The 13,119-nt window shown below is 45.8% G+C and overlaps 1 protein-coding gene across 5 annotated transcripts in view; it reads left to right on the top strand.

Moving 5' to 3' along the window:
• The window catches only part of KCTD15 (potassium channel tetramerization domain containing 15), a 70,399-nt gene extending 57,529 nt beyond the window's left edge, over positions 1–12,870 (top strand). For all 5 annotated transcript variants that reach the window (XM_081872213.1, XM_081872212.1, XM_081872214.1 and 2 more), the window contains exons 4-5: positions 3,822–4,127; positions 11,805–12,870. In XM_081872213.1, coding sequence (XP_081728339.1) covers positions 3,822–4,127; positions 11,805–11,960 — 462 coding nt within the window. In that variant the 3' untranslated portion in view covers positions 11,961–12,870. The remainder of the gene's footprint in view (positions 1–3,821; positions 4,128–11,804) is intronic.
• The last annotated feature ends 249 nt before the right edge of the window (positions 12,871–13,119 follow it).

Raw genomic sequence — 13,119 nt, 5'->3', positions numbered from 1 at the left:
TGGTCTTCAATGGGCCCGTCACTAGGGAATGTGGGGCTCCTCAAGGGAGGGTGTAAAGTTCCAGGCCCTCTGTCCCACCCCACCATCCTTCAAACCTCAGAGTAATGGGGCATTTGAAGAAGGGTCTGCTCAAAGGACCTAGCTACAGCTAGGTACATATGGAGAAAGGGAATCCTTCAGGAACCAAGGTCTCTGTGGGTCAAAGCAAGTTCTTTGAAAAGGGGCCAGAAACAAATTGGGAGCAGCTTTGAAAACTTTGCATTACTGGGAGAGGATGCAACTCTTTTGCGCGATCAGTAAGTGAAAACTTTTGAAGGTATACTGAAGGGGTTTGTGGGGGTGGGCATGAATTGGCAGGCTATTCAACCAAGAAACACCACCTTCAAGGAAAGCATCTATATGTTCTCAAAAGGAATGTTGAAAAAGATCAAAATGAGAAAGTCATAGAATTGTAGAGTTGGGACGGGACCCCAAGGTCCAACCCCCTGCAATGCAGGAATCTCAGCTAAAGCTTCCATGACAGATGGCCAGTCAACCTCTGCTTTAAAACCTCCAGTGAAGGAGAGTCCACAGCCTCCTGAGGGAGACTGTTCCACTGTCAAAATCTCTTACTATCAGAAAGTTCTTCCTGATGTTTAGTTGGTATCTCCTTTCTTTTCATTGGTTCGAGTCCTGCCCTCCAGAGCAGGAGAAAACAAGCTTGCTCCCTCTTCCATGGCTGTCATATCTCTTCTCAGTCTCCTCTTTTCCAGACGAAACATACCCAGCTCCTTCAACCACTCCTCATTAGGCTTGGTTTCCAGACCCTTGATCATCCTGGTTGCCATCCTCTGATTTTCCAGCTTGTCAATATCCTTATTAAATTGTGATAACTCAGAACAGGACACAGTATTCCATGTATGGTCTGACCAAGGCAGAATAGAGTGGTACTATGGATTCCCTTGATCTGGACACTATACTTCTGTTGATGTAGCCTAGAATAGCATTAGCATTTTTTGCTTCTGCATCACACTGTTGACTCATGCTAAGCTGGTGATCCACCAAGACCCCTAGATCCTTTCACCTGTACTACTAGTAAGCCAGATGTCTCCCATCTTATATTTGTGCAGCTGGTTCTTCCTGCCTAAGTGCAGAACCTTCCTTCCTTCTCATTTTCTACCAGGACCTTAAGACTGGCAGGGTCTTAACAGGATCCCAGAATGTAATATATCTGATGCAAAAAGAAAAGCCACCAGAAATAATTTGCATATTTTTCTTCCCCCCAGAGAATGAAGGAAAAGCCAAGTTTTAAGACAGGCTTCTGCTAACTTAAAGCAGGCTTCTCTCAACCCACTCAAAAGGAAATTGGATGCTACATTGGACTAATGATAAGAGTTGCAGTCCAAAACTTCTGGAGGGGTTAAAAGAAGGCCCAGTGAGCCCCAGTGAGATCTTTGGCTTTGCAACTGACTCTTATCATTGTAGATATTAAGATGAGACTTCCTGTACTCTGTGGGTGTGGTTAAGTCAAGCTCCATTCAAGTTCTTGTCGTGCCGTAGGGCTGGCTGCCAAGTATTTGAGGAACATTGTGAAATGCTTTGCCTGAACACTGTCCTGTAGTGGGGAATTCCAAAGGATGGCTTTTTTTTTTTCTTTCAGTCAGCTTGCTTGCCAGATTTCCATGGGTGGATGAGTGTTCTTTTTCCATGAGAGTTCATTTAGCATAGTAACCAAAACACACACAGCTAAGAACCAGGAAGTTTCAAATCACACCTCTACGATGAACCTCCTTTCAGCAGCTTCCCTTTCCCCCAGCCTCAGCCCCCAACGTTAAGGTCATAGTAACATCTTCCCTTAGGGGGATTGTAAAAAGATCTTGAGAGAAACTGTATTGAATTGTGCTTGTAGCAGTGAAGACTGTGACGTGAAATCATCAGTTGTTCAGGGAATGATTGTTGTCCATCTTCTGTGAGGAAAGGAGAGTTACCAGTTTGGTTGGGATTGAAATATTTTATAAGCACAGAACTGAAAAGAGGTTCCCCTGGGACCCAAGGAATCGAAAGGATGGCTCTCAGAGGCAAGGAAGTACAGTACTTATGGTCAAGAGAGGGGTGTGTATGTTGTTGAGGGAAGGAGAGAGGAGTGCTGGGGAAGTTGGTCAAGAGAAAGGGTGGCTCAGTAGAGTGGGGCAATTTAGGAAGGGGCCTGAGGACACAAGAGATTGTGGAAACTTAGAGTTTTTGAAAGGAGAAGCCAAGGTGCAAATTGAACAGGAGACTATTAGGGAGCTGTGTGTTGTTGCCAGGAAAGATGCAGGCAGGCAAGGGGGAACTAAGGGGGCTTAGGGTGGCTGGGTTTGGAGTCTAGATCCTGAATTCCACATGTTGACGTGAACTGAGCAGCCAGCTTGTTGGCTTCAGACATCCAGTGTGTTTCATTGGAATAGTCTTTATTAAGCACTGTTATTTCTGCTACCCTTAAGGTCCTCCCATTTCCATGGTTTTCAGAGCTGTGGTATGCATTCAGGCAGGGGCACCATCCATCTCAAATGGTTACAGAAAGGCATGGGGCAAGGATAGCCCTCAGGCAGGCTGTTTCAAGCAGGGCTGTGCTTACCTCAATCCTCTCCTCCACCTCAAGGCCCAGGTACTTCCCTTGGAGCACAAGAAGGAGGCAGTGGCAATTTCCTCCCTGGTGGAAACGATGCATTTCCCTTTACTTTTTCCTGTGTGGGTAACCCTTCCTGGTGAACTTTTCCTTCCACTAAAATCCCCACAATGACGGATTCCATGCTGTGATTGAGCTTTTACCTCAGTTTACTAGCAGCATGGTGGAGGGGGGCCGTTTCTGTCAGGTTTGTAGGATGGGACGGGTCACATTTTTCTTCTCCCTGCAGTCCCCCTTGTGCTGCTCAGCTGACTGAGGAACAACTGAGAGTGGTGGGAAAAGGCTGGACTGCCAGAAAATAACGTTTTCTGGAAAAACCGCCCCTTCTTCTCGCTGCTTGGCTGATCTGTGAAGAGGGTATTGTGATCCCCGTAAGATCAGGAAGTGGACAGAAGCAGCCTGCAGGATGCAGATTGCACAGTTCTGAACTAGAGATGGAGGGAAGGCATTTTTTGGGAGACTGTGCACATTGACCAGAGAATGTACAAAATTCAGTTGAGATATGCACATTCCCCAAAGCCCATTGGAGATTACATGCATAATTTCCTCTTCACAGACAGATTATGTGTATGGACGGGGTCAGCAAACTTTTTCAGCAGGGGGCAGGTCCACTGCCCCTCAGACCTTGTGGGAGGCCGGACTATATTTTTTGGGGGGTGGGGAATGAACAAATTCCTATGCCCCGCAAATAACCAGAGATGCATTTTAAATAAAATGACACATTCTACTCATGTAAAAACACACTGATTCCTGGACCATCTGTGGGCCAGATTTAGAAGGCGATTGGGCCGGATCTGGCCCCCGGGACTTAGTTTGCCTACCCATGTGTATAGATATGGATACAGCCATACCTTGGATCCTGAACACCCTGGTACTCTGACGTTTTGGCTCCCAAACGCAGAAACCCGGAAGTGAGTGTTCCAGTTTGCGAACATTCTTTTGGAATCCGAACGTCTGACGGGGCTTCCGCAGCTTCTGATTGGCTGCAGGAGCTTCCTGCAGCCAATCAGAAGCCGCGATTTGGTTTTCGAATGTTTTGGAAGTCGAACTGACTTCTGGAACGGATTCAGTTTGACTTCCAAGGTACGACTGTATAGATATAGATGTGGATTTAGATATATGAAATCCATAAGTGCTGAGATACATAAGCTCTCTTTCTCTCCTTTTTAAAAAGGATTTTAATCTTTTATACGAAGAGGCCAAGTACTACCAGCTGCAGCCGATGATCAAGGAGCTGGAGCGATGGAAACAGGAGAAGGAACAAAGGAAGCACTTCCAGCCCTGTGACTGCTTGGTTGTAAGGGTGACTCCGGATCTCGGGGAAAGGATTGCACTGAGCGGAGAGAAGGCATTGATTGAGGAGATCTTCCCAGAGACAGGGGACGTCATGTGCAACTCGGTCAACGCGGGCTGGAACCAAGACCCCACCCACGTCATTAGGTTTCCTTTGAACGGATACTGTCGGTTGAATTCGGTGCAGGTAATGGGCCTCATCCGTTCTACCATTTTCTTTTTGCGTTCAGTACTAAGCAGATGAGTCCCTTCTGCCCAATTGCCTCTGTGTCACTGGAAGGAGGAGGCATTTTTTGCCTGGTGAGATCATGGGCGTTTTTCCTCTCTCTCCCTTTCCCTTTTCCCTTAAGTCTAAGTTGTTGGTGGGGGAGAGAAAGAGAGATTTAGATTTTTGTGTGTGTTAGCACCATGCTGATCTCATAATGGCGTTAGGCTGACAAATGCTAATTTTTTTTCATCAGCTCATACCCCGCAGTCCTTTCTTCCCTCCAAAGTGCCCCTAGGAAGAAAAAAGAGTGTACCAAAACTACAAAAAAAGAAGAAGAAGAGGGGAAAGGAGGAAAGGAAGGAGGGGGAGCTGCTTCTCCATGCCACTTTATAGAAAACGCAACAATGTGTAAATGCATAATTTATGTCCCGCTCATAATTAAATGATAGAGCCTCCGGGATGGACTTAAAAAAATGATCTCTGCACTTTTTTTCCCCTCCAAGAGGATGTTCTATAAAAATTGCCCAGAGTATTTTAAACAAAATGTGTTCCACTTTATACTCAAAGGTTTTTATGGGGGTTTGATTGAGTTAGTTATTTTTCCCCCTTTCCTTTCTTTTTATTTTTTATTTAAGATTTTAAAATTAACATATGAAACAAGGAAAGACGGATAGGTAGGATGCGGGAAATGTAAGTTTGTGATTTGGCAAACCCCTCTGAGTGGCTTTCTCCCCCACCCCCACCCCCACCCCCCGCCCGCCTGCCCGCCCCAAATAGGGAGCTTGCCCATGGGAGGGCTACCCTACAGCGGACCTTGGCACTGTGCAGCCTTGATGGTTTGACACTCATTAGCGAGGACCAGAGCAATAAGGGCATTTTCATTGGGAGCATTGAGCATCCAGCTGCCTGTCTCAGGATGTTTGGCAGGGCGCACGGGCAAGGGGGAGTGAGCGTGGAAAGGCCTCCATTGGCAGAGAATGTTTTGGGCAGAGCAAATGGGCTTCAGGCTACAGCGAGAAACCAAGAGAAGTCAGTTGCAAAACATGTCACTGTGGCACTTTGGGTGGTTGGAATTTTATTGCTCTAAATACCTGGCCCAGGTGAAGAGCAGTATGCAGTTCAAAAAGCTGGCTTATGGCCTTTAAAAAATAAAATAAAATAAAAAACATTGTGGTTTTGTCAACCCAAACAAGGCAAATTATTTCCCCAGTCTGTTATCCTTTATGCAAGAGCAGAAAATGCCAAGATGGCACCCACAGAAGCCTTCACTGGCACCCATAGAGCCCCATTCCCCCCACAGAAAGAAGTGTTTTATTGCAGCAATATAATAGGTGGGTGGGGATGGTGCCCACAACAGCTTCTCCAGCTTACAGCTGTACCCACATTCCCCAAAAGGTTGGCAACCTCTTGGGCTAGACCATGATAGTGATGTCTCTCTTCAACAAGTTGTAGGGCAGAGCTTGTTGTTTTATACCCCGGGGTTGTTCCCTGCCCCATCTAAATCTAAATGGCTTAAAATTCATTTCAGGTTAACAAACATCCCAGCCCTCCACAGCGACAGTCTTCAGTGTTAATCTCTGGCTTGCTGATATTCACTCCTATTTTGATGGTTAGGCAGGGGATTTGAAACTGTGACAGCAATCTGTCCTCAAGGTTCAGGACAGCCTTTGCCCACACAGTGCCCTCCAGATGTTTCGTTTTGCAATTTGGCTGACAGAAGTTGCTGTCGAAAACATCTGGAAGGTGCCAGGTGTTGGCAAAGGCTGGCTTAGAATTCTGAAGGTCCACATTCTGCATCTGGATACTTCTTTAATTCTGAACTCCATTTTACATTTTTTAATTGGGGGGGGGGGGCGGTAACCAGACAGGCTTGAATTCATAACTCGAGAGAGAGGACTCGCCCCACATCCTAGTCACAAATGCTTTCTCAGAAAATGGAATCGTTAAGCCCTGTAGAACCTTTTTAAAATGCACGGCTCTTGAACGAGAACAGAGGATGGAGTTTGTTCTGTTCTGTTTAATGAAGACGCACAACACCCTCTGCTATGTATAGACTCTTTCTCGACGACACCTGCAAATTTTGTCTGCTGCAAACATCAGGTGTTGCAAATTGTGGTATCGCAGAAGTGGGTGCTTGCGAGCTTGCTGTCCATTTTAGCTGAAAAATAATTCAGGATATATGTTACATTATCCCGTGATGCATTTCAAAGACTATTTTCAGTGGCAAAGTGGCAGGCACGCCTTACAGAACATTGCAGGGCAGTGAACTAGAAAGCAGGCATTTTCTGCCATTTGCCCTTCCCTGTAGGATGCCCTTCCTTCTGATGGAGGCAGCGTCCATCAGTTGTGTCCCACATCATGTGAAGACATATCTCTTGGCACAGACTTTCCCTAGCCAATGAGATTCAACCTTGTTATTTGTGAATTCCTATTTTTACGTCTTTTTTATAACAGAAAATAGAAGTGCTTTTAAGTAAATGAATAAAACCAACAAGTTTTGCGACAAGGTTGATGAGGTAAACTTACCACAGCAAAGGTCGGTCCAGGTTTTAGACCAGGGGGACATTTTGAAAGAGTGCTGTAGGCGCCAGTCACGAAATGGCTGCCGTGGGGGACATGGCATAACACAAAACCAGAGAAATTGTATTTCCATGCTAGAAAAGACTTAACCTGTAGGGTTTTATATTCCACCTCTTTCTCCAAGGAGTGCAAGGTGACTTACACAATTCTTGCTCTCCTCATTTAATCTGCACAACAACACTGTGAGGTGAGCTATGCTGAGAGGCAGTGACTGGTCCAATTTGAACCCCAGGTCCTAGTCTGAGATTCTAACCACTATACTACACTGGCTCTTAAGAATTATGGGGTCAGGGCTTCACATTTTTGTTGCTAATTCATGACTTATTGTCCTGAACATTGCTAATGTTAATGGCTGGAAAGGACCCTTTTTCTTTTTTGGTGCAACATGCATCCCTCCCATTGTAGGTTTTCTTTTAAAATCACAGATACCAGAAATGCCATTTTTCCTTGCAAAAACACAATGACCATAAGCATCGTTACAACAGATAGCAAATTCAGCCATATAACACTGTGGTTGAAAAGGCCAAGGCCTCCCCCAGTTTATGACAAGAGATGTTCTGTTTCCAAAACTTGGGAAATCATGCTCGGCTCGCCACAGAGATGATCTCTTTTAGAGTGTTTCCTTCTGGGTAGCAGCACACTTCAAGAAGGCTTTGAACAAATTGGGAGAGGAGAGCTATGAGAATGATTCTAAAGGGATCTGTCTTGAAGGCAGTTTCCGGGAGGGAAGACTGGCAGAATTGGAGATGTTTAGCCCCAGAGAAACAACGGGAGACGTCTCAGTTCTGAACACTGTGAACTTGGAAATTGCTCCCATTGATTTCAGTGAAACATGCGTCAAGGGGAAGCGTGCTCTGGGTTGCTTGCAGCCTAAAAGTGTGGCAAGGGAAGGGCACATAAGAAGAGGCCCCTGCAGTTGAGCATCCTGTTCTCACATTGCCCACCCAGATGCTTCTTCTGGGAAACCCACAAGCAAGACCCAATCAGAAGAGCACTGTCCACTCCTGTGGTTTGCAGCAGCTCGTATTCAGAAGCATATCCGTCCATCTGTGGTCACAAAACATGAATTAAAGTATTCAAATGCCCTGAGTTGCTGAATCAGCCAGATTCATTCCTAGGCCACGGTGGGGTTGGGGGAGGTCCTCAGCCATGTTCCTTCTTGCTTACAAATGAAATAAAATCAGACCAATCAGTTATGGAATCATTCTTCCTTCTTTCACATCTAAGGACTCTCAGCTTATTCATTAGTTTTTCCAGCATGTACCAAGTAGTAAGGTGGGCCACGTCTAATTTTCTCCAAAACTCTGTGATGGTCATTCCAGGTGCTTTAAGCAGGTGCACTGTTATCTCTTCCCCCCACCCCTCCTTTCATTTTTTTTTATCTTTACCCAAAAAAGGGTATTTTTTCTTTCTAGGCCTTTTGCTCGTTCTCCCTCGGGTCCTTTCACGTTCTTGCATTGCGAAGTGATACAAGATCAGGGCAGAAGTCAGGGGAACGAGGCTGATGTTTGCCTCCTCGAACACCAAGACAGTGCGCCTGTCCCAGGGCCAGTCAATGCTTGTAGGGTTCAAGAGAAGCCATGAGAAGAGATCAAAGCTCAGCTTTGCCTTGCATGACTTGGGAAGTCCAGGTGGCTGGCGGAAAGGAGGCCTGTCTGTTGCCTATCAAAAGAAAGTGAAACGGAGACTTTGGAATTGAAAGCAGGAGGGAGAAAGGAAAGGATGGAGGAGTTCACCGAAATATTTATAATCACCTCAAGCAAACCATATAATCTGTGCTCTGTAAGGGGATTCGGTAGGTCTAGGATTCTGGGGAGAGCACTGAACCTATGAATTTAAGAAGAGTCCTGCTGGATCAGGCCAATGGCCAATCTAATCCAGTACCCTGTTCCCTCAGCGGTCAGCCAGATGCCTGTTGGAAACTTGCAAGCGGTCATTTTTCATTGCCCAGCCCTCAACTGCAATAAGGTTCCCAGCCTTCCTGTTTTAGTATATTGGCTAAATATACTAAGCAGTATACATACTGCTTTAGTATATTAGTTGGGGAGGCATGGAACGAGGTGTATCACTTTTGACACAATGACAGCTTGTATTATTTGCTAATCCCCTTGTCATGTGTCGCTACATTGCTTATGAATTTTGTATTCTGGAGTAACTGAATTGCCTCCTTTGTTCTTAAGTTGTTGAACCAAGCATTTGTTTATAAGCCTGTTGTAGCATTTTACTGTCAGAGAATGTTCATCTTGCTTGGCTGTCCTTTGAAACAGTGACATTTGCGCTTCGTATTATATTTCTTCATTCAGTGCATAGTTTAACGATGGGACCCACTGGAGGGAGCAATGGCCACCAAAAGAGGGTTAGATGAATCCATGGAGGAGAGGGCTATTGATATCTACTAGCCACAATTGATATCTACTGCCTCCATGGTCAGAGGCAGAAATGTTTTTGAATACCAGTCACTGGGGACCACAATAGGAGAGAGGGCTATTGTGCTGGGGTTCTGTTTGTGGAATTCCCAATGGGGCACCTGGTTGGCCACTGTGAGAACAGGATCCTGAACTAGATGGGCCTTTGGCCTGACCCAGCAGGCTCTTCTCATGGATGCAGGGGGGAAACACCCGGTTTGGAGGCAAGTAGGAGCTTGCAGTTCTGCTGGGTCATGGAGGTGTCCTTGAACCCCTTCAAAGCTCAGGTTGATATCACAAACCAGGTGGCATCCCAGAGGTGGAGTACTGAGCAGCTATTCTGACTGGCTGCCCAGTTGAGATTAGCGGTGAGGACTTTAGGTGGCTGAAGGGCACAGGCAGGAATATAAACACAGGCACATTAACAGGACACATACACCCTGAATACCCCAACCTGTTTGGTAGGGAAATCCCTTAGCGGCCAGAATGGTTACACCAGTAAAGAAGATGCTCATAACAGCCTGCTGCTTTTTCTCCCCCCATCTAGCACAGCATATTAATGATGAGTTATGGCCTCATTTTATGATGACTGAAGCCCCAACGTTGCTTTTCCTTAAGAGGTAGCATCAATATCACTACCAGCCAGTATTTTACTCCATAATGTACTGAACTGCCCTGCAGAGTGCTTGTTTGTTTGATTAATATTTGGGTTTTTCTGCAGAGGTTTGCTGTAAGCAAGACTTTAATCACGCTGCAGTCATTTAGGAATAAGTTATAGAATTATCGCTGCATAATATGCTGGGAGATCCTGAAAAGACCAGAAATGTATCATGCAGAGTCTAGCTGGCTCTCGGGGGCCCTTTTCACCACCTCTGGACCACGAGACCAAAATACTTTGCAGGGCAACACGCACAAATGAAATAGTCCAGATAGCGTCCATCTGCAGGAAGCTGAGATGGCTTTGAAAAAGGAAAGCCAGTGAGTAGGGCTGGATACAGAAGGCATGAACTCAAGTGTGTCTTCAGCTGTGGACAAAATGGATATCAATTTATAAGTCAGACTCCATCCCTGAGCATCACTTTCCTCCTAAAGTTGGCCTGTTTCACAGGGTTGTCGTCTGGCTGGACAAGGAAACATTGTGCGTAGAAGGCCATGGGGGGATCAACCTGACCCCACTCATTAGCCAGTGGAGCTCCAAGGCTGCTTTCCTCCTCCCACCCCATTCCTATTTCCTTTTATGTCGAGTCTCTTAGATTGTGAGTCTGTAGCCAGTGACAGCATTTGGAAGAAATTCAGGTAATTTCTTCAAAGTTAGGTAATAATACAAACCTTTAGCCACAGGGGGAAAGTTGAGCTACAAATCGCCTTCGTCTAACATTTTACTCCAGTGACAACTTTACTGTATAATGTGGGGCTTTCCTAAGGGTGAAATTAGATGTGATGTGGAAGCTCCAAACATGGAGCTTTCAAAAAGCAGCTGCGCAGAGTGTTGCATCCAACTTAACTCACCCCTTCCCCAAAACTGCTATTAGCCACAGGCTTCTTCTCTTCAATGTGTGAACTGCCCCATCTCGTCTAGAGGGAGCACCCAGGGCAATTTTGATCAGGGCCACAGTGCAGCAAGAAACCCCCTTTTTGGACATGCTGCACCCCTGATCTAATCCCCCACCCAAGGCTGCTGTTTTGGGGGAAAGAAAAAGAGTGTTCGTTACATCACCCTTATGTCATCTCTGCTTTGATCCTTACCCTGAGTCAGACTGCTGGTCCATCTTATTTAATATTGGTTGTGACTGTCACTAGCTCTCTAAAGCAGGCTTTGCCAACCTGGTGCCCCCTGGATCTTTTAGGCCACAATTCCCATCAGCCTCAGCCATCGCAGCTGTTTGCCTTGGGCTGGCTGGCCATTTTCTGTTTTCAGAGTCTAAGGCTGCATTCACATGGCAGTTTATACAATTTCCTCACTGTTTCCCTAACCGTTAATTTCTGAATTATATTTGCACTTTCACACAGCAATACAAGCTTAGCACTCATTTCCATGTTACTTGATTCCTTTAAAAAAATTATATGCTTGGAGGCCCTTTAACCCAGAATATCATGGGAGTAAAGTGATGGAATTTAGGGCCATATAGCAGCATACAGTTTTCCTCCCTGCTGCTTTTATGGGGGAAGAGAAGCACATGGCTGTGTGGAAAGAGTTGGGGGAGCAGCAATATTATCCAGTGTGGTTTGCTGTTGTGCCCCCCCCCCACGCCCACAGATGTGAATGAAATTTAGCTCAACCTGCTGGTGTATCAGTAAAAAAATAATAATCATAACACAATTCACAATTTCAAAACACACCAAGTACTGTGGTGTGAAAGGACCACAGGACCGAAGCACTAGCATATTAATCAGGAAAACGAATGCAATGTTCCCCATGCCTGAAATGCACCCCTAGTTGACACGTGCAAAGTCCTCTATGTGGGGCGGCACAGAGACTTTAGCAAAGAAATAACTGTGCGTTAGCTTCGCACTGTCGCCCATTAACCTCATTGCGTGTCCTGGCTCCCACGGGTGGATATAGGACTCGTACTTTCAATTCAGTTCAGTGGGATTCTCTTGGTCCTTTCAGAATCATGAGCACATTTGATACGGAGCCTTCTCCAATATTAACTGGTGCTTTCCCCCTCAGGTGCTTGAACGGTTGTTCCAGAAGGGCTTCAATGTGGCGGCATCCTGCGGAGGAGGCGTGGATTCCTCTCAGTTCAGCGAATATGTACTATGTCGTGAGGACAGAAGACTGCAGCCCAACACCACAATCAGGATAAAGCAAGAGCCCCTGGACTAAAGACACCCCCCTTCCCCCCTTCCTTTGTGAACGTAGAAGTGTTTTTAATAGTCTTGTGTGGAAACACTAAGGATTTGCAAGACAGTATTAACCTGGGCGACGTTGCCCGAGTGGTATCTCTCTGAAACTACCTGTCACCATTGCCAGCCATGAACTCTCTATCTGGAAGCAAAAAGACAGCATACAAAATAATGATAATGATAATGATAATAATAATTTCATTTGTTTTATTAGTCAACTGCTGGGCGGCATGCCCAGCGTCGTGAAGTTTTGTGGGAATGTCCTCTCGGCAGGAAAGCGTGCGGAATGGAGACAAAGCTTCAGTGAAGAACTGGCCTTTGATTGGACTTTGGCAGAAGGACCAATTTAACGCAATTCGAATATGCCCATTGAAGGAGTCCACCATCTGACTTTCTGGGGGACCTTCTCCTCCTCCTCCCTTGGTGGGATCAAGGACATGGGAGCTGCCCAAAGGGAGACGGTATCGTGCCAAGTGTCTTCCCCGCCCCCTGCCCCCCATGAATCCCATGTCCTATCCTGTCTGACAGGCTTTTGCATTGCCATTTGTCCACCCCCGTTACCCTTCTGTGGTTGCCTTTGCGCATTGTATCAAATGGCTTATTTTTCTACGACGCTTCCAGTTGTCTGTGTACAGAAGCCACCCCAAACAGGGACCAATTTGTATTCTTCTGGTGCTGAATGAACTCTTTGCAAATTCTTTTCAGTCCCGCACAACCCACCTTTGAGATAAATGCAGTGGTTTGACGTTTGCTGCCTTGTCTGCCCACAACTGATGAGATTGAATTGCAGCAAAACATTTGCAAAAAACAAACAAACCGGAAATGGAGACTCAAAGCAAGTTCCTAAATAAGATTGTTCAGCATTAAACAGGCACTGCCATGGAACTTGAGTTAAGGTTGTGGCGTTCTTTCATTCATCTCAGATTTTAAGTTTGGGGGTCATCCAGAAAGTGGAAATGGGCCATGCAGCTGCTACGACCTTTCTTTCCTCACTTAAAACCCAATGTTATTGTTGCTTTAAGAATATATCAGACACAAACAGAACACCTTTTCTGCCTGATTGAATCAGACCATTATCTCATGAGCTCATTTCTCTGTGTGATGCATTGCAGCAGTCTTCACCAATCTGGTACCCTGCA

This window comes from Podarcis erhardii, assembly GCF_964252035.2.
Source record: "Podarcis erhardii genome assembly, chromosome: 7".
In the NCBI taxonomy this organism is placed as follows: domain Eukaryota; kingdom Metazoa; phylum Chordata; class Lepidosauria; order Squamata; family Lacertidae; genus Podarcis; species Podarcis erhardii.
The sequence above is the reverse complement of the archived record's forward strand: the minus strand, read 5'-3'. Positions and strand labels throughout refer to the sequence as shown.